At 38.8% G+C, this 20,422-nt stretch overlaps 2 protein-coding genes across 3 annotated transcripts; one reads left to right on the top strand and one right to left on the bottom strand.

Annotated features, from left to right (window-relative positions):
* The first annotated feature begins 4,246 nt into the window (after window positions 1-4,246).
* On the top strand, window positions 4,247-7,591 carry LOC114360750 (uncharacterized). Its single transcript, XM_028315540.1, has 4 exons — window positions 4,247-4,351; window positions 6,295-6,435; window positions 6,934-7,078; window positions 7,536-7,591. Exons 1-4 carry the CDS (start codon window positions 4,247-4,249, stop codon window positions 7,589-7,591), a joined length of 447 nt encoding a protein of 148 aa, XP_028171341.1.
* Window positions 7,592-10,422: 2,831 nt separating this feature from the next.
* On the bottom strand, window positions 10,423-19,913 carry LOC114360752 (phenoloxidase-activating factor 2-like). 2 transcript variants are annotated; one of them, XM_028315542.1, is made up of 8 exons: window positions 16,823-16,992; window positions 15,866-15,986; window positions 15,247-15,346; window positions 14,231-14,331; window positions 13,559-13,776; window positions 13,168-13,349; window positions 12,144-12,311; window positions 10,423-10,835 (listed from the first exon to the last, which is right to left on the bottom strand). In XM_028315542.1, the coding sequence occupies exons 1-8, from the start codon at window positions 16,881-16,883 to the stop codon at window positions 10,674-10,676; spliced, it is 1,113 nt and encodes a 370-aa protein (XP_028171343.1). In that variant the 5' UTR covers window positions 16,884-16,992; the 3' UTR covers window positions 10,423-10,673. The 2 variants fall into 2 exon arrangements, with proteins under 2 accessions (XP_028171343.1, XP_028171344.1); XM_028315543.1 differs by lacking the exons at window positions 15,866-15,986; window positions 16,823-16,992 and adding exons at window positions 18,913-19,033; window positions 19,712-19,913 and having other exon boundaries at window positions 10,425-10,835.
* Window positions 19,914-20,422: the final 509 nt, after the last annotated feature.

The following is a 20,422-nucleotide window of genomic DNA, read 5'->3' as shown; positions in this document are numbered from 1 at the left end:
TACTACAGTAACACGGCAAGCGTAGCACTAATAATAAATAAAGGCGCTCTTAATCAAACAATCTAAAAATAGCTCTCGTAAAAATAATCTAAAAATTCAATTATATCTTTATTAGCTGATATTATAAGATTTATTTACCTGACTTGTAAATATTTAATGTAAACGATGTTACTTAAGTACATACGTATAATTTTATCTAAGCTTGGTATTTAAACGGTGTGAAATACATTCCTTTGGGCACTTGTAGGCTAAGTTATTGTTAAACGAAGTGATACTAGTCAAAAGTTAGTTATTTATCTGTTAGTAAACTAACAGCCGGGTACTGAAATGAATATCAAGGTTAACTGCATTATCTAAAACAGATTTTTTAATTATATGTACACCTTGAAGTCTATCCCCAGTTCATCAGAAAAAGAAATAAGTTATTAATAGTACCTATATTTATTTTGTCAGACACATGCATAAGACCTCATAACAGAAAAACATATTTTATTTTTCATCTTCTTCTATTCTCTTCGTTCGTTCGTTTCAGCCGAAAGACGTCCACTGCTGGACAAAGGCTTTTTTTCTCTTACCGCAAGATAATCATCATCCTCGCTCGTTTTTGTCTTTTGTCACATAAAACGCTGTTTTGGCGAGGCTGTAGAGCCCGTACTTAAAAAAAAGTGTGTAACTGTACTCTACATTTTTTTTCTATTACGTACGCATTTATGTCTTGAGATTAGTCAGATACTAATAATTATTTAAGCCACACTTGAGTGCCGCTTCAGTACCCGGCTTTTCCTAGAATAGAAACGTTGTGGATATTGGTGTTAAATGTAGTACCTTCTAGTAGCACTTTATAATAAATGTACTTAAAATAAGTTTGCGAGAGTTGTCTTGCGGAATTTAGGGAACTTTTAATGATAACGGATTTTTAGTTTCAATTAATATCTTGTATGACTTCCATAATGACTTCATTATTGACTTATTAATGACTAAATGAATGCTTCATTGTAACCGATTGAATATAATATATTTAATTAAAAACAGACTTGTAACACTCAAAATTAATAAACGAAGTGTAAGCACAGAATAATAATAAGTATGACTCTGGTGTAAGTAAATTAGGTGGCCCGAATTTTTAATGCCCGTCTCAGAACATCGAATCATTTTGGGTACATCAGACAATATTGGGAATCATATTTGAAATATTAAATAGAGATTTGTATGTAAATAAGTTCTCCTATACCTATTCTAATTAAACTTCCTACTTTATGTTAAGGCTCTGTTACCAGGTTAACATTTCATTATGGTAACGTAGTAAATGACATTTAATTTACTCAATACTCAATTTAATTTAAAGAGCGGTGTCTTTTCGTAGTTGTGATGCATGCAGATTTAAAATACAAGTTCCAAAGTCCTTCAGAATCCATTTCATAGCTAGTTTACACAATAGGAGTAAAATTATTGATTAATCTCTAAAAATCGACCGCGTAACTGTAACCTTAACTTGAAGTATTTTGTAATATTTAAGTATCATACAGGGTGTTGGAACGTGGGTGTTTGTGGACGTAATGTGACGACATCAAATATTATCAATAGAAATATTTCCTACTCTTTAACTGTCTCGTATGGAACCTGGTGTGAATTTCATAAACACAGTAGAAAGATGCTTTTTTTACTGATGGACATACTCATAATTAATATCTAATACTATAAAATATTCTTCGTGACACTTTGTAAAATTAATAATAACCACACCCTGTATATCTAGTAAGTAAATCCCCTATCCTTAAGATGTGTCAAACCAAGTAGATCATTTTAAAGCTGGATAAGTTACGTAGTTTAGTAGACGTAGTTGTATGACATATTTATACTTGAGAATGAATTAATATATTGAAATTATCAAATTATTGGTTTTGTTTTATTGCTGATTATAACCCGTTCAAACCGAGACTACAAAGACACCTATGTTAAATGTAAAACTAGATTCGAGTTAATACTACATACTATTATTATAACAATGTGCACATTTAGATTTCTTTGTCTGTATTCCTGGAGTAAGACAACAGTATCACTCGTCCTTTGGATTTCTATTATTTTAGGAATAAGCCTTACCCGCAAGCCAAGATAATATACAAGAGCGTCGAAATCCACCCACAGATTTCCAAGAGGGCTGAGTAAACTCGACGAAGTACCAGGAGAAAGCTATTCTGTTGTTAGTTAGGTACTAACCTACCTGTTATCTACTGAAGAGGGTTTTAGGTCAGCTTAGTCTTGGCTACAATGTGCTACGGGACTATTCCCACCTCTCGTTCCCACCACTGCAACTCCTGTGTAGCCAGGATCTACAGCTTGACCGCCACAAAAACCCAACCAATGAAGGTCAAGTTTGTCCCGGGGGAAAGTTAAACTGTCATTGGACCCGCAACGAAATTAATCAGAAGAACATAGGAGGAGTTCGAAATGTGTTCACAATGTTGTGCTAGTCGAGCTTTGTATCAAGAAAGCTCCACTAGGACCTACTAGACACTACCACACTATGCATAGAGCCTTTGTAGCCAACACACTACCACCACACTTTGTGGGGTGATCTCCACAAACATTTTTCAGTTTGTTTCTGAAAACTCAGTTCAGGATCGAGTTAAAACATGTCCATCTTTCTTTCATTCATTCATTCAACTACCGAACGAAAAAACAACGCGCACACGCCATAAAAAATAACTTGCTCTTTTTTTCTTACAGTGTGGTTTTCCTGCCGAACCCATAACGGACTAATAGACTCGTATATCACCCGTTCACACATGTGACACGAAATTATGTCGAATCGATCTTGACTATAGATTATTTATCGACTAAACAAAGTAAGAATTCGATTCGGTGGCGGTCAGCGCAATCGAATGCCAGCTTGTTAAAATATCTTTCATGGATTTATGGCTAAAACCAAAATTTTAATGAACGGACAGAAATGCAAATAAAATATGGGTTTGATGCGATTGATCTACTTCTACAGCCTTGATATTATAAGTCATAGTAGGTACCTACATTAAATTTATGTCCCACGTAACTTTTGAAGAACGACCTGTATTAAATCAGTTACGTAATTAATTATGTGTCTGTGAAAATTAGTGATACTCAGAAAATCTAGAAATGATTACCTACTACAATTTCGTTGAAGAAGTAATAATGATTTTTACTCGTATCTATTTAGAGAATACCTATTAATAGTATAGGAGTATTATACAGGGTGTTTNTTCTGCTAAAAGCATATTTTTTATTTTTCTAGCAAAAATTTTGTATCTTGCATCAAAGATAGGAAGGTGATTTTTTTTTTCAAACATCTGCAATTACTAGGGAATCTGTCAAAAAAAAGAAATCTGAGAAAAGTTAACCTAAAAAAAAGATAAAAAAATTTAAAGCCTACTAGGTCATAAAATTTAAAAAAATCACAAAATTATCGATAACTTCTAAATTACGAAAAATCGTAGAACATACATGGGGGTGAAATCGATAGGTCTAGTCCTCACCTATCACCTGCCTTTGGCTTGACACCTTACAAGAAACACCCTGTATAATATAGGAATATTATTCTATTAATTATTGTTTAAGTAGAGTTGACTTGAATCAATAGAATCCTCAATCAGTGCTTCGGAAGCAGTTTTGAACCGCAGTCGTTTATTATTGAATGCGGGTCGCCTTACCAGTTTATAAAACAATACGAATTCCCAGAAAATTTAGCAAAATAACGTTGAGTAGAATTTTATTGACACGAATCAATAGAATTCTCGGAAAACAAATAAATAAGATATGTTTCGGAAGTCCGGAGGGCACGTTATGCGATATTATAGACAGAAATGCAATCTCAGCTGCAATGACAAGTAAGCTCGATCGCTATAAGCTATTGGGGCTGAATTTTTCTACAACTAAAGTAGGTATTCTCATAACTAGTCTCGTATAGGGTGAGAAGAGTTACCTATTCTACATAAATAGATTGGGCAGTATGCTCGTGAGCTCCTCAGTCACGACTGCCACAGCTTATATTGGCACTCAAAAAGATCAAAATAAAAAAACAGACGCCAGAAATGACATAAAACTCTTTGCAACTCAATATTTATGACAACAATGATGCCACAAAAAACCTCGACAAAAATCTATGGCTTGCCTGCTGATGGTTTGTATTGACATGTCATTGATTTATTTGACATTTCAGTCAGTTCTTCTCTCTAATTAAACCGTTCATATATTTAATTAATATCGTTTAAAAATGTACAGCCGCTCCCCCGATAGGCGGCGCCGGCAAAAAGCGGCGCGCGCGTCGTTCCGAGTCGAAAACGAACACAATCAGGAAGCGATGCCACAATACTTTCAGGTCTCTCATAAATTATTTATTGTAGCCAAAGATTTAAAACTTATTAGCTGCTAGATCTTTTTGCAGGGTCAGTTCAGGCTGCAGCCTGTTGGCACTAGCTGGTTCTATAAACTCTTAGATGGGTGCAGGTTAAACTTAATATCATCATCAGGCCTTACCCACTGGGATTGATCAAGTGGTCTAGCCAAATCTGATCGTCCATCCATTCGGTAGGTTTAGGGCTTAAAAGTTCGGCCAAACCAACGCGCGATAGCGGTGGCAATCAATGCGTTAAATTAATCTGATCGCCATCGCCATCGTGCACGCCGGTTTGGTGTGGACGAACCTTTACACTGTCTACATTGGTCGTCTGTTCTTCATGTTGCGACATTTATTTCTATGCTGATGCAATGCCAAGTCTGAACAATTACTTGCTAGCCTCATGTTTTCCTAAATCACTTTCACAGTGAAACACCGAGCATAAATTTCCAAAGCACAGTGAGCGATGACCTGCATTGTTTGACCAGAAAATTAAAAAATATAGACCAAACTGCAAGTATGCACCTAAATGGGATTGCAGAAAATGGTATTGCATAGCTAAGTGCTTTATTTCGGATGGGCCGCGCTGGTAGCCTGAAGAGTTACTCCAGCTTCAAACGGACGGAGGGCCGAATACAGGGGTAGGTACTCAAGCATGTAGCGGCCGTCTGAGGGTTAAGTGAGGCCTGCGTTAAGGGTGCGATGTTGTAAGAACCAAAAATAGCAAAGAACGGTTTAGAGATCTTAAATTGGGATTATTTTGGGCTATCCTGTTGTAAACTCTAAAAACAAATTAAACTTTTAACAAAATCTTTCTCGTTACTTTTTCATCGTATTCGAAAAATCTCAAACGTATTAAATATTCGAACGTATTCAGTCACATGACGTCCATGCTAACCATACTGCAAGCTCTTCTATGATTACAGCGATTATAGACGTAATTCGTGATCTTAAAGATTACCTATTTAACGTAGTCGTAGTTACCTATATCGAAAGGGGCGGGCAGTTCCAGCGATATAAATCTTCGTCGATACCCATATCTGTTTTTGCTTACCATACAATAAGCAATAAATCAAACCACATCCAGTTTTAGACCGCAGTCTTTGGACTTTAAAACTGAGTTTGTAGTTATTTGAATATCGGGTCGCCTTACTTGTTTTCATAAAAACACGCGCCTTCAGGATTCCCGGCAAATTAAGTAAAATAACGGTTAAAAGAGCCAGGAAGTGTAATTACTTTTGAAAACAAGATTACCGTTAACTGGTCAATAACAAGCCTTTTGTTAATACAGTTCCGCACATACCTACTCGGAAACTGTTAACTGTTTCACGGAATCTGTTTCTCGGGCGCAGGCCGTAAGCCGCCAGGGGTTATGAGTAGGTTAACCACAATATTCCGGCAGTCGACGAGAATCGAATCGGCATCCTCTAGTTCTTCGGGAGTTTGAAAATTTGTGTTTTTATAGATTTCAGTGTTTTTCGTTGGTTCGAACGGGGTAGTACTTATTAACTCTTGTTATGAGTAGGTTAACCATAATATTCCGGCAGTCGACGAGAATCGAATCGGCAACCTCTAATTCTTCGGGAGTTTTGAAAATTGGTGTTTTTATAGATTTCAGTGTGCTCGTTCCGAATTTCAACTTTGCGCCATATTGGAAAAATGCCACCCTAAATAAGGTTTTTGATAATATAATATTCGAAACTAATGTACCTACCTATTATTGTGAAAGTTATTTTATTCGCATAGCTTTGCAATTTATAGCTTTCGCAAAAAAATATTTTTTGCAATCAACCGCACGTCAAACTATAGGTACATTTTTTGTTGCAAAACAGCAATCATTATAACCAAACCAAATAAGGTGCCACAGTTTTTAGAACACAGATAATTTTGTGCTGTCGTCTACAGAATATTGTTTAAATTTCCAGATATTAGTGAATGTGCTGGAAGCCCGAAAACTGGCGTGGTCGAATCCACACTCGGCCAACTCATACGTGGTTGTAGTCCTCGGTAAAAAGAAGTACCGATCCAATATCAGAAGGAATATGGATGAGCCATATTATAAAGAGGTAAGTTTTATTACCTTCCTACTAAGTAATTAATAGTATTTTATACTACACACACGAATATTTTAAAATAAATAAAATGAATGCTTAACAAATACACGACAAGTAAGAATATACCATATTCAATATATTCAATACCTTGTACTTTAGTGATAAATAAAGCGCAGCTACGTGAAACATTGCTATTATAAAATCGTAGGCGTCGTAGCGAACCATACGAATTGCACTCAAAAGTTATTAACAAACTGATTCTATGAGCTCATTCATTTAGTTGAATTATCAACCATAAAATAATTATTTCTTTGATAACTTGTGTTTGTCACAGATAGCTACTGTTAAGTTTCATCATAAGCATGAACAGAAGAGTATCCAACATACAAATATTAATTTGTTAAAGGATTTGCACCAGTTTTTTCATATACCTAATGACTTTCATACGGCTTCTTTTTTTGTCAGTCACGCTGTAACTTATGCTTTCAACAACTTCTTATTGTTTAACAGTCATTCATGTACGAGATGTATGCCAGTATCCAGGACCTGCAAAGGTCTAGCTTGTGGCTGGCGGTCATGGAGCCCAGATGTTGTGCACCTTCGCGGCTGATAGGCGAGGCTACGATTGACTTGGGCACAATATGGGCTCAACCACGTAAGTTTTATATTTTTATAGACAATTCTATGTAGGTAGTTCGGATAGCTGGGCTTTTTCATAAAATATTAACTTTTTGGTTTGAGAAATATGACTTACTTGTTACTTAAACTGTGCTAATATTGGCAAAAAAGGACTATCAGTAGTCAATACGAATAATTCCTATATCCTCTCTATGATAACGTGTAAGTGCCTCACTATAAAATACCTAAGTACGTTTAATGTAAATCATATAAAATATCAATGCTATTAAATGATTTGCTCTGGGTATATTTATTTCTCAAGAAGTTGTGTCGGTAACTAAAGTTGATATACAATATTTTGATATTAAGAGGGCTCTAAGGATTAAACCCACATATTAACTAGAACAAGGATAATAAAAATTAACCTTAGCATTGGAACTATATTGAAGCGGAAATATTTCTATTAATATTACTATATTCTATACTTTTAAAAGGTGTCTATTCACAAATTAGACTCATTGAGAACATTGAACGCCTACACATAAAATAGAGCAAAGTTTACCCCAAGCGATTCATACTGTGTAAAAGTGTAGTTTATTATTGGTTTTCTTACTTATCTTAATCCTAAACCGAATACTATCTACTATAAATAATTAACTTTAAAAAAAAATAAAACCGACTTCAAATGCGTGAACACAAAAAAAACTAAAAATTGAAAATATTGCGTATAAAAAAGTTCATCCCCAATTTTCCACCCTTGGGGGTGAAATATTTTCTTCAAATTTGCATGAAACCACCCTTTTGATAATACCTATTCAACATAAAAATAATCGTTCAAATTGATTTATAATCGGCGGAGATATTGCGTATAAAAAGTTCATCCCCAATTTTCCACCCTTGGGGATTGTTTTTTCTATTATTAAATTTAAATGGGACCACCCTTGAGGTATTACCTATACGCAGAAAAAAGATTTGTTCAAATCGGTTCATAATTGGCGGAGTTATCGCGTAACAAACATAGAAAAAAAAACATACGGGTCGAATTGAGAACCTCCTCCTTTTTTGAAGTCGGTTGAAAATAAGTCGGGTTTTCCTTCCTGACGATATAACTCCAGAACGCACGAACCGATTTCCACGGTTTTGCATTCGTTGGAAAGGTCTCGGGCTCCGTGAGGTTTATAGTAAAGAAAATTCAGGAAAAATTTAAAGGGGATAAAACGGGATCCACGCGTACGAAGTCGCGGGCGGCCGCTAGTTAAAATAATATCAATGTAGTTACTATCGTTTATTTTTTTACATTTGTTTAGATCATCAAGTATTCCACAAGTGGGCTCAACTGACGTTGCCGAGGGATCCAACAGCAGGGCCGGTCGGTTTTCTAAAAGTTGACATTTCAATAATATTTCGTGGAGAAGTACAAGTCATGCCTGCTATATTGAACCAACAAAATGTTGATGGGTAATTATTGTTTAAAATAACGACGTATTATAGTGGTCCCTCGCTTTATATTATCACTAACATAATTATTAATTTGTTAAGTAATACTTTAGTTAATTCTCCTTATTATAAGTATACCCTAAGGTTCAACCCATTCCTCCAGAAACCTCCTTCTCTCTTCAACTTCTGAACAGCAAACTGCTAACTACCTCATCACGGTGTATGGTGCCTTTGGGCTGCCCAGTGGAACCCACTGCCACGGCGACAGGAGATATGGGAAATTGCCCAGCACCTTTGTCAGAGTTTCTTTCTGTGGACTTGCGGTAATTTTGGCTTACCAATTTAACTTACCTACCTATTCTTAGAGACCTTGACAAAAAACTAAGTAAGTAAGATTACTTAATATTTTGCCCGGTAATTAGCAAATTGTCATTATGATTTTGCTCTTTAGCTCCAAACTAACCTGGCAGATAGCCCAATGGCCTTAAGTTTGCCATATGGCACCAATAAAATCATTCCAATTTTGTGGCATCAAAGTAAAAATAAATTAAATAACCATGTCAATACACAATTTGACACACATTTACTAGGTAAACAGTTTAACAAAGGAAGACATTGAGCTTGTCAACCATTAATTTCATGATATTCGTTACCTTTTTTGGATCAACAGGTAAAAACCGCAGTCCAGCACCGCAACGACCACCCGATGTACTGCGAGCAGGTGTCCATCGTGGAGATGTTCCCAAACTTATGCCAGCTCATCCGATTTGAGGTGTGCTCGGCCGAAGGGTACTTCAACAGGGTCCTGGCCAGCACGCATCTGAAGATGGCGCTGGTGTCGCATGATGGGGAGAACGGTTTGTCAAATTCAAATTCTTTATTATTTAAGTCTACTGCTTAACTGAGTCCGTGCCTGAGCTGTGGGGGGGGGATGTTTTTGTGGCATTTCACGTCAGCGAGACTTCTGTAGCCTAATTCACGTATTTGGACACACTCAAAATCTCGTTGTCGTTTAGAAGCCGTCCTATTGAAAATCAGTTCAAAATCCGTATTCACGTGTCACTTCAACAGAACGANCAATAATAGTACTATGTTTCTTCTTAAGTATAAAGTAGGTTATGTTGCCAAATGACTTTTAGATTATGAGTTGTGACCTGTTTTTTTGCAGTAATTTTCTCGAATTTTGACTATCTTAGACATGATAAAAATGCATTTTAATGAATTAAACATCAACATTTTCTCAATACACTTTCTTCTTCAGGGTATGCTTAACAGCCTACAGTGCACATGCGAACCATTGAAACACTTTTGTACAGATAGTAAAAAAAGGTTATTTTATTAACACAAACAAGTCCTACTACAGCTACTAGCTGTATAACAGTCTAAAACAAGTAAACATAACAGCCTTTGGCTTTATAAATGACCACGTGTGTTCTATTAAAATGCTAGCTCTATAATATCGTACAAGTAGGCCGTTAAACAGCAGTTGCCGTATCTCTACCCTCCTATAATGCTCTTAGTCAGACGGCTGACTAAAGGATAGTTGTTAGAGTATTATAACACCAACAATCGTATAAAAGTATAACTCTACACTAGTCTACACTCCTATAAGTCCCTTAGACAGGTATAGGTGTAATTAATTGCAATAATACAGCTTATACATCACGAGTGAACTGTACTAATGCTTTAAGTACACATTGGAACTAAATGTGAACTCTTAAATGGAGTAAAATGTTACTTGGGTAGTATTATCTGTACGCCAACTTTTTATTCTGCTTAGTGTTAAGCAGCACGGGGCTATTGAGTATGACCCTGATATCTCGCGACACGCGATCAGTCGGCGTGCAGCGATGGCGATCAATGCCTGCCTGATCGTGTGTGATACTTATCACAATACATGACTGTGACTACTGGGAAAGGATAAAAAATAAAACTCGTAAGACACAGTTACAATCAGGTGTATTTATACATTATTAGCAACATTAGTATGTGGAAGAGACAAAATAGTAGCTACTAAATACATAATGAATTAATCTTAAAACTAAATAAACAGGTTTCCAATTAATGATTCCTTATAACTCGAGATTTTGCTATAATATAAATTTGTTTGTCTTATAATCTTTAAAATCTTTACAACTCCCAAAGATGTCGACGCATTTGGAAAAATCAGTATTGTGATAGTTTTTTCAGTATATCTAATTCATTCCTATGCTTAATTCTTTCACAAAGTTGTCCAGCTGTTCATCAAGCCAGGGCCTGACTGCAGCCACGTTTGCGAAGGCCATTGGGGCGCCGTCTTTGCCGCAATCAGTTGTCCAGGTCACGATACCAATCTGGAAGAAACGGCCTGGCTGACCCTGGAACAAAGTATTCCAAAAATCAAACACATTGAGCTGAGCCAAGCTTGACTATGGACGTGAGGACTAGACATACGCCATCCTTAAAAACTGAATGATTCTACACTGGTCATCACAAAAATCGGCCCACCTACGTTTTACAGGAAAACTCATTTCTGCTGACACAATCATGGTGCCCCAACAATATTGGTGTTATTTGAAAGCCCAATAAATATCCTTAAAGAAAAACACATTTATTTTCCTAATAAACGATTAACATATACAATAAATGTGACTTGAAAAACTTGAAAAAGGACCTCACTTTGGGCGCACCTCTGGGATCAATTAGACCAATTTTTATGGTTATAAAACCAAATAATGATTTCACGTGTCCTCTTTAACAGATGGATAGCGATTAATACTAACTTAACAGTTTTATAGCCATAAAAGTTGGCTCAAGCGTAACTACCTATTTTTTGAAGAAGTGACTCTGGATTCTTCTACAGACACATTTTTGGGGTAAAAACCTTTCCTTTAATGAAATGAAGTTTCTAACTAGGCTTTTAAATGGTAATATAGTATAGTAATATTGGTGGGAAGTGGGGATGCATTACGTTTGAAAGTGCTTGTCGCGGGTGGGTCGATTTTTATGATGACCAGGGTACTTCTTGTTGCAAATTGATTGTGAATAAATGAACATCAAAGTATATCTACGTAATCGAATCAGAAATGAGGAGATCTGCAGGCAAACCAAAGTCATCCAAAGTGACTGACATAGCTCGCTGAGCTGATGGCCGCTGGGGCAGAAAAGTTCTTGAGTGGCGACCACGGGCCGGAAGACGTAGTTTGGACAGGGGTACCCCCTACTATGTAGACCGACGATCTGGTGAAGATCGCGGGAAGTACCTGAATGCGGGCAGCGCAAGACCGGTAGTTATGAAAATCTTTGAGGGAGGCCTTTGTCCAGCAGTGGACGTCAGTTGGCTGAAACTGAAACGAACTCAATAGCCGTCATATTACACAACACTATATTCGCGCAGAGCAGTCGCCCGGCAAGCGGAAGGTCGTGGGTTCAATTCCCGCCTAAGGCAGTTCGATTTTTCAACCGANCAATAGCCGTCATATACACAACACTATATTCGCGCAGAGCAGTCGCCCGGCAAGCGGAAAGTCGTGGGTTCAATTCCCGCCTAAGGCAGTTCGATTTTTTCAATTTCTACTTACCAAATTAGTTTGAAATGCGACTCTTAACGCTAAAAATTAAATAAATATCTTTGTCATGATTGGTATTGAAGAAACTTTTGAACGTTTAGTAAATGAAGTTTTTACCTCCATGGGGCACACTAGGGGTGAACCCCCCGCTCCCCCGCAGAGGTTGCGGGTCCCCTCCCCCCCTGCACAGGTGAGGGAGGGGAGGAACCGGAACCCTGGTCCCAGCGAAGGGGCTTGCTGGAATCTTCGCTCGCACTCAGCATGACCCATCATCGGCACATCAACCTGTGAATAAATAAATAAATAAATATCCTTGGACATTTTACACTGCGCTTCTAGTCCCAAACCAAGCAAAGCTTGTACTATGGGTACTAGACAACGGATATAAACATACTTTTTTTTTGTAAATAAATACTTATTATACATAGAAAACAAAACACCCAGTCCAATACAAACAAATATGTTCATGCACAAAAATGTTTGTACTGTGCGGGAATCGAACCCGCTACCTCCGGAATAGTAGTCCGTTTCGAACCACTACACCAAACGGCCGACTACCACTACACCAAACGGCCGACTAATAAATAATATGAATTGTAAAATAATATGAATAATAAAATGTGAATAATAAAATAATATGAATTTTAAAACATTAGGGCAGGGTTTCCCAAACTATGATCGAACATTGAGTGGGCCCTGCCTGTAGAACGACACACCACCCTAACCATCCAACCGCGCTGGGCAGCGGGCGAAAATTCCTATAGGTGGGTCCCGAGTTTGGGAACTTGTATTAGATGAGTCGTAGCCCAGACAACTTTGGGAACCACTGCATTAGGGTACAGTCAAGTGGGACGCTTTCACTAGTGAGTTATTAGTGCACAGTAGTCTATTAAGAATACTAATAAAAAGATAATTGTAATCTTTAATTAATTAATAGATAATAATTGTGACCTTTACAGGAATGCAGGAATTGCAGAGGTGGGAAAAGTCCTGTTAGGTTAGGTTAGTTTATAGCTAAGTTAGGCCCGGTTTTTTGATTCGTAGTTAAAATAACCAATGGTCAAATTTGACAGATGTCAAATGGCAAGTGGTTAAATATCAGAAAAAAATGTTTTTCGAAGTCAGATGCTATTTAACTAACCTTTACCAGCTGGTTCTGATTTTCCAAATGATAATCAACCCCCCACCCGGCGAACACGCAGCGAGTCCCAGCAGGGGGCGCGTAGTCTGCTGGGGGAAGGCACACAGTCCCAGCGCTGGGCAGATTGTCCTTTAGTGCTGATTCTGCTAGGAATACCAGTGCGAAGTTGTAGTCGCCGTTAGCTGCAAAATTTAAATAGAACCGATTACAACCGCGCCCGCTGCAGGCGAAAAGCGCGTCGTGAGTTGTGCATTAGTTTTTACATAAGTATCTGCATTCTACAGAAGCTGAGGGCCCGCAACCGCCGCGGGCGCGGGTGTAAATCGCGCCATGAGTTCTTAGCCTTAAGCGCTAGAAATATAGTAAGTACAAAAAAAACAAAACCACTCACTTCCGTCATATTGTTCGTGTATGGTGCAATATTGGACCGTCTTCGATCTTTTCTCCATCACCTTCTTCTTCTGGTCATGTTCCCCGATGACAGCAATTAAATTATCCGGATTCTTGCCAAATAATACATGAGCTGCTGTCAAAACCACCCGCTCGTGGATGAGTGATCCAGTTCCTACATACTTGTATTTAGCTGCAGTCGCTAAAATATTGTTTACGCTGAAACGAAATTCAACAACATCATCATCATTTCAGCCATATAGGCCTCCCCCAATGATTCCATAATGACCGGTTGGTAGCGGCCTGCATCCAGCACCTTCCGTCCATTGCTGTACATAGGCCTCCCCCAATGATTTCCACAATGACCAGCTTTCCCTTTTATGAAATCGTCGGTCCACCTTATGGGTGGACGTCCTACGCAGCGCTTTCCAGTTAAAACAAAATCCATTGCTGGCCGATGGGGAAGCAAGGATCTGGAGCGGATGCCACGTACAATATGAGCCACAGGACGTCCGCTGAACATAGGTCTCCTCAAATGATTTCCATAATGGTCGGTTAGTAGCAGCCTGCGTCCAGCGCCTTCCGGTTACCTTTATGAGGTCGTCAGTCCACCTTGTTGGTGGACGTCCTACGCTACGCTTTTCTGTACGTCGCCTCCGACTTTTATACTCACATCATCAAGTTGACAGCCCAGGGAAACTCGCCGGGTTCTGCTTCGTCAGTCATAGTTTTATGGAAGTTCGAAACTTTCGCGCGTTTTTGGACGCCACATTTCTGTAATAAAAAATAGCTAAGTTATAAAATAGCCAACCGGGCAACATGGAAAGCATTGGGGGAGGCCTATGTTCAGCAGTGGACGTCCTATGGCTGAGATGATGATGATGATGATGAAGTTAAAATGAGTGGAGGCCTCGAACCGGAAAGCGCAGCGTAGGACGTCCACCCACAATTTAGCGGGAAGGCGCTGGATGCAGGCCGCCACCAACCGGCCATTGTGGAAATCATTCTGGGAGGCATATGTTCAGCAATGGACGTTCTATGGCTGAAAATGATGATGATGAAGAAGTTATAACAGAAAATAAAATGTTTGACAGATTTTCATTAAAATAATATGTGGCTAAGACAAGCTATAAAGGACGTAGCACATTTATCAACCCGGAAAGGGATCGTAACCGTATCAACTTGAGGCGGTCAGTATTCTTTGTATGAAACTCCATACTGCAACGCACACTTATTGCACCGTAACGTAAACGCCTCGCCTCGCTTTTGACAGCTCGCGAAAGGCGATACGGTGTTGATCCCTTTCCGAGTTGATAGTCTGCTATCTAATCTAAATATATATAATATATATATACCTATAACTCAAAGGTAACTGACTGACTGACTGACATAGTGATCTATCAACGCACAGCCCAAACCACTGGACGGATCGGGCTGAAATTTGGTATGCCGGTAGATGTTATGACGTAGGCATCCGCTAAGAAAGGATTTTGCGAAACTCCACCCCTAAGATCAGATCTCATGACTGTAGAGCTAAGTTTCTAACTCGAATTAAAACCTCGTTTCTGGAGTAGATTAAAAATAATCGCAGATCAATAATTTTGGTGTCCTTGGCGTGTCTAGGGTTATTTTTCAGGAGGAGCCGGCCCCTGACATGCTGATAGATACGGGGGAATAAAAATTACGTACCTCGACGCTGTCAGTTCCCGTTGTTGTTGTTGTTGTTGTTGTTGTCCAGTTGTTTGTGAACGAACAGCATACTTTAGGCTGAGGACACTGGATCAGATTTCTGTAAACAGAATAGCGGTTTTTTATTAGCAATTAAGGCTTTTACAAAAATCACTTTTAGTGGGGAATTGAGAAGTTGCGACTTCCATACAAAATTACTTCACGGCACGGCTGTCGCCGAGAAAAATAACAAACAGGCCAAAGTCGGAACAAAATCGAGCACGAAAGGTTCCGTACGACACACAAAGCTGTGTAGGTCGTTTATTTTGAAAAGACAAAAAAATATTAATTATTGGTAAAAAAGTTAGTGAAAAATGTATGTAAATTCTTAGTCTGTCTTTACTTTTGCATTTAAATAATATTAGTACGGATTTAAGGTCAAAGCACACTTAGCAACTCGGAAAGGGATCAACACCGTATCGCCTTTCGCCGCGAGACCGTTACGTTACGGTGCGGACAATTGAGCGTTGCCGTACAGTTTCATACAAAGAATACTGACCGCCTTGAGTTGATACGGTTAGGTACGATCCCTTTCCGTCCGGGTTGATATAAGTGTGCTTCGTCCTTTATCTGTACTTACTGCTCATATCCTGGCTTGATGATGTTCGACTGATCTCCGATGATTGTGTTCGTGGCAGCATCGCACCGCTCGTAAGAGATGCACACACCTAAGTCGCCATTTTTAAGTGCACACGCAGGACCTTGGAAGAAAAATACAGAAGATCGCATCAAAAATACCTTAGAAATAAGATACTCCGCAGAAGTGGCATGTAGCAGACGAGACGAAGTAAATCGCAAGACTTGGGCTAGTTTTAGTGTCCCGCGGACCGGCCGATGCGGACCCGCTCCGCACGGCCAATCTATATGAACTTCTAGGGAGCGTTTTAGAGTAATGCGGTCCGGAGGAACCGCTCCGCTCCCTAGCAGTTCATACAGATCGGCTCGCGATCCGCACTGACAGTCCGTGTGACACTAAAACCAGACTTGGAGAGAGATCAAACGCGAAGCTCAAGACCGAACTTTGTGGACGTCCTCCGCCCCATCTAGGGGATATAGGACCTTAAGTCAAGTGAGTAAGTCAAGCAGAGGTAGGACTTGCTTTGATTCTGATGGTTGGTACGAAGGTCGAAGTTTGTTGCCATAAAAACACTGTTAACCAGCATTGTTGTGTTCCGGCAGTTAGAGGTAAGGCGGACTATTCCCACCTCTCGTTCCCACCGCTGCAACTCCTGTGTAGCCAGGATCTAGCTTGACCGCCAATAAAAACTCAACCAGTGAAGGCTAAGTTTGTACGGGGGAAAGTTAAATTGTCATTGTTCTGCGTACTACAAGGACCCTTACCCTTACAGGGTCATAAGTTGAGACTAAGTTTAAGATCACCACCTATGTACACTTATGAAGCAATAAATTATGATTATGATTACTATGTGCCCTGCCCATGGCCACTTCAGCTTGCTAATCCGTGGGATTATCAGTTAGTAAAAAGCACTTCAAGACTTTAGTTTCAAAATATTTTATGAAAAAAGAAAGTACTTACTTGATTGAGCCCATATTGCACCAAAATATGTGAACAACAAAATGCATTGTTCTCTCCACATAATTAATTAAAACAAGGAAAATATTCTAAAACACGACCTCTCCAACCGAGAGTAATTTCATTTTAAATAATTGATAATAATGTATTTATAGGGAAATACAATAGCAATGCACTTCTACCTAAACGTTGTTATATTATATCCAACAAAAATGTATAGGTACAATTTTATCTAAATACCTACTCGTACTTGTTATTTTGTAGGGTTTTATCAATAGTTAGGTATTTTTCCAAGTAGGTAGGTACATAAATTAAGTATGTTTTCAGCTATTTTCCTTATAGTGTTAAATTATTAGAGTAGTAGCAAAATACCCATTATTATACTATGCTAATAAGATATCGTGTACGAAAATTATTATTTTTTATTAACTTACTATTTAGCTACCGGAAACGGATCGTAACCATTACTAATAACTCGAGGCGATCAGTCAGTATTTTGTATGAAACTCCGTACTGCAACGCACACTTATCCGCACCGTAACGCCTTCCCTCTCGGTTGACATCCCGATTCCCGACGAAAGGCAATACGTTATTGATCCCTTTCCGGGTTGATAAGTGTGCTCATGACCTTTACCCTCAGCAAAATGTTGTATTTTTGATAACGCTTCAAAAGCATTGCTTTATTTATACTTCCAATACACAGATTTAGCTAGACCCTCTCCCCTCTGAATTTAAATCTCACGAGAGATTGTCCAATTTTGTTAATTAACTTTGACATAACATCTCGAAAGAAACATAAAAAAGACTAGTAGCTGTTTATACCTCCCGCTTCTCTTCGTCCTCCGACTCATAATTAAAAGACAATGTTCCAAATAAATATTTAATATCTAGCGTAGAGCATCTCGTCGCCAAGCCCGACTGCGGCCATCTTGTCGTCAATAAAGTCCCGGATGACCGACGTGTCGGCGACATCGGCGTACACGTTTTTTTTACAAAGTTAGTTAGCTGACAGCTGACGTCACTAATCTATGGAGTAATATCCCAGAGACGAAATAAAAAAAGAAAGTACCTAAGAAACAATTTCTGGACGTCCATTAATTGAGAGAGGTGCTTTTGGCGATATTTAGACCGGCGCACGAAACGTCGTAGTAACACCACTAGGTAATCTATGGGGTATTTGTGTCAATAAGGTTTTCTCTCTCTCTCTCTCTCTCTATCTGTGGTGTAATTAATCAGGGTTTTCTTGGGGCGTCCATTGAGTTTTAGACCCCATCCCTCCTCAGTGAGATATCGTAAGATTTGGCTCAACCCCCTTCCCCCTTAGTGAGATGCAGTAGCGGCGTAAGGGGGGGGCGGTGGGGGCGGTCCGCCCCGGGTGCCAAGCATCAGGGGGTGACAAAAGTCGCGAAGATTAGTACTCACTGGCACATCTGCATGGCAAATCTGCGGTCTATGTCATGATACGGGGGGGTGCGATTATCTTTCAATCTTCGAATCGGTAGGAAACCAAAACCTGAGGGTTNCTTTTGTTTTTTACTACTACTGCGCTGAATATTGTGTGCGGATTGACTTGTCGTACAGGGGTACTACATGGTAAAATAAATCTCGGAGGCGAAAGCAGGATAATTTTAAGGCTTTTACAAAAAACACTTTTAGTGGGGAATTGAGAAGTTGCAATCTAATACAAAATTACTTCACGGCACGGCTGTCGCCGAGAAAAATAACAAACAGGCCAAAGTCGGAACAAAATCGAGCACGAAAGGTTCCGTACGACACACAAAGCTGTGTAGGTCGTAAAGACAAAAAAAATATTAATTATTGGTAAAAAGTTAGTGAAAAATGTATGTAAATTTACTTAGTCTGTCTTTACTTTTGCATTTAAATAATATTAGTACGGATTTAAGGTCAAAGCACAGCAACTCGGAAAGAAATCAACACCGTATCGCCTTTTGCCGCGAGACGAGGTGCGGACAATTGAGTGTTGACAATTGACAGTTTCATACAAATAATACTGACCGCCTCGAGTTAATACGGTTACGATCCCTTTCCGTCCGAGTTGATATAAGTGTGCTTCGTCCTTTATCTGTACTTACTGCTCATATCCTGGCTTGATGATGTTCGACTGATCTCCGATGATTGTGTTCGTGGCAGCATCGCACCGCTCGTAAGAGATGCACACCCCTAAGTCGCCATTTTTAAGTGCACACGCAGGACCTTGGAAGAAAAATACAGAAGATCCCATGAAAAATACCTTAGAAATAAGTTACTCCGCAGAAGTAGGCCTGTAGCAGACGAGACGAAGAAAATCGCAAGACTTGGAGCGAGATCAAACGCGAAGCTCAAGACCGAACGAGATGGAGGACTGTTGTGGACGCCCTCTGCCCTATCTAGGACATAGGACCTTAAGTCAAGTAAGTCAAGCAGAAGTAGGACTTGCTTTGAGACTGGTGGTTGGAACAAGCCACTACCAATTTCCTAGGTTTGTTGCCATAAAAACACTGTTAACAGCATTGTTGTGTTCCGGCTTCCGGTAATTAATAGGTAAGACGGACTATTCCCATCTCTAGTTCCCACCTACAACTCCTGTGTAGCCAGGATCTAGCTTGACCGCCAATAAAAACCCAACTAGTGAAGGTCAAGTTTTTCCCGGGGGAAAGTTAAATTGTCATTGTTCTGCGTACTACAAGGACCCTTACCTTTACAGGGTCATAAGTTGAGACTAAGTTTAAGATCACCACCTATGTACACTTATGAAGCAATAAAATATGATTATAATTACTATGTGCCCTGCCCATGGCCACTTCAGCTTGCTAATCCGTGGGATTATCAGTTAGTAAAAAGCACTTCAAGACTTTAGTATCAAAATATTTTATGAAAAAAGAAAGTACTTACTTGATTGAGCCCATATTACACCAAAATAAGTGATCAACAAAATGCATTGTTCTCTCCACATAATTAATTAAAACAAGGAAAATATTTTAAAACACGACCTCTCCAACCGAGAGTAATTTCATTTTAAATAATTGATAATAATGTATTTATAGGGAAATACAAAAGCAAGGCACTTCTACCTACGTTGTTATATTAAATCCAACAAAAATGTATAGGTACAATTTTACCTAACCTACTCGTACTTGTTATTTTGTAGGGTTTTATCAATACCTAGTTAGGTATTTTTCCAAGTAGGTAGGTACATAAATTAAGTATGTTTTCAGGTCTTTTCCTTGTAGTGTTAAATTATTAGAGTAGTAGCAAAATACCCATTATTATGCTATGCTAATAACTTATTAGCATTATTAGTAATAAGATATTGTGTACGAAAAATGTTATTTTTATTTAATACGGTCTTGATCCCTTTCCGGGTTGATAAGTGTGCTATAACCTAATGTTTTGATTTATTTATCTCCAACACTCACTCCTCTTCGTCCTTCAAAACAAAATAAAAGACAGTGTACCAAATAAATATTTAATATCTAGCGTAGAGCATCTCGTCGCCAAGCCCGACGGCGGCCATCTTGTCGTCGATAAAGTCCCGGATGACCGACGTGTCGGCGTACACGTTTTTTTTACAAAGTTAGTTAGCTGACAGCTGACGTCACTAAT

This window comes from Ostrinia furnacalis, unplaced genomic scaffold (genome assembly GCF_004193835.3).
Source record: "Ostrinia furnacalis isolate ACB-3 unplaced genomic scaffold, ASM419383v2 OfSCF5165, whole genome shotgun sequence".
NCBI classification, from domain to species: Eukaryota; Metazoa; Arthropoda; class Insecta; order Lepidoptera; family Crambidae; genus Ostrinia; species Ostrinia furnacalis.
Note: the sequence above shows the minus strand (reverse complement) of the source record. Positions and strands in the feature narration are given on the sequence as shown.

Bases quoted from the DNA above. Each gene is read 5' to 3' on its own strand.
- LOC114360750 (XM_028315540.1), top strand. From the start codon at position 4,247: ATGTACAGCCGCTCCCCCGATAGGCGGCGCCGGCAAAAAGCGGCGCGC. The intron at 6,436-6,933 runs GTAAGTTTTATT...ATTGTTTAACAG, and splicing joins ATGAGCCATATTATAAAGAG to TCATTCATGTACGAGATGTA. The intron at 7,079-7,535 runs GTAAGTTTTATA...TACTTTTAAAAG, and splicing joins CACAATATGGGCTCAACCAC to GTGTCTATTCACAAATTAGA.
- LOC114360752 (XM_028315543.1), bottom strand. From the start codon at position 19,772: ATGTGGAGAGAACAATGCATTTTGTTGATCACTTATTTTGGTGTAATA. The intron at 15,347-18,912 runs GTAAGTACAGAT...TTCTGTTTACAG, and splicing joins ATCAAGCCAGGATATGAGCA to AAATCTGATCCAGTGTCCTC. The intron at 13,777-14,230 runs GTGAGTATAAAA...ATTTCGTTTCAG, and splicing joins TGGGCTGTCAACTTGATGAT to CGTAAACAATATTTTAGCGA.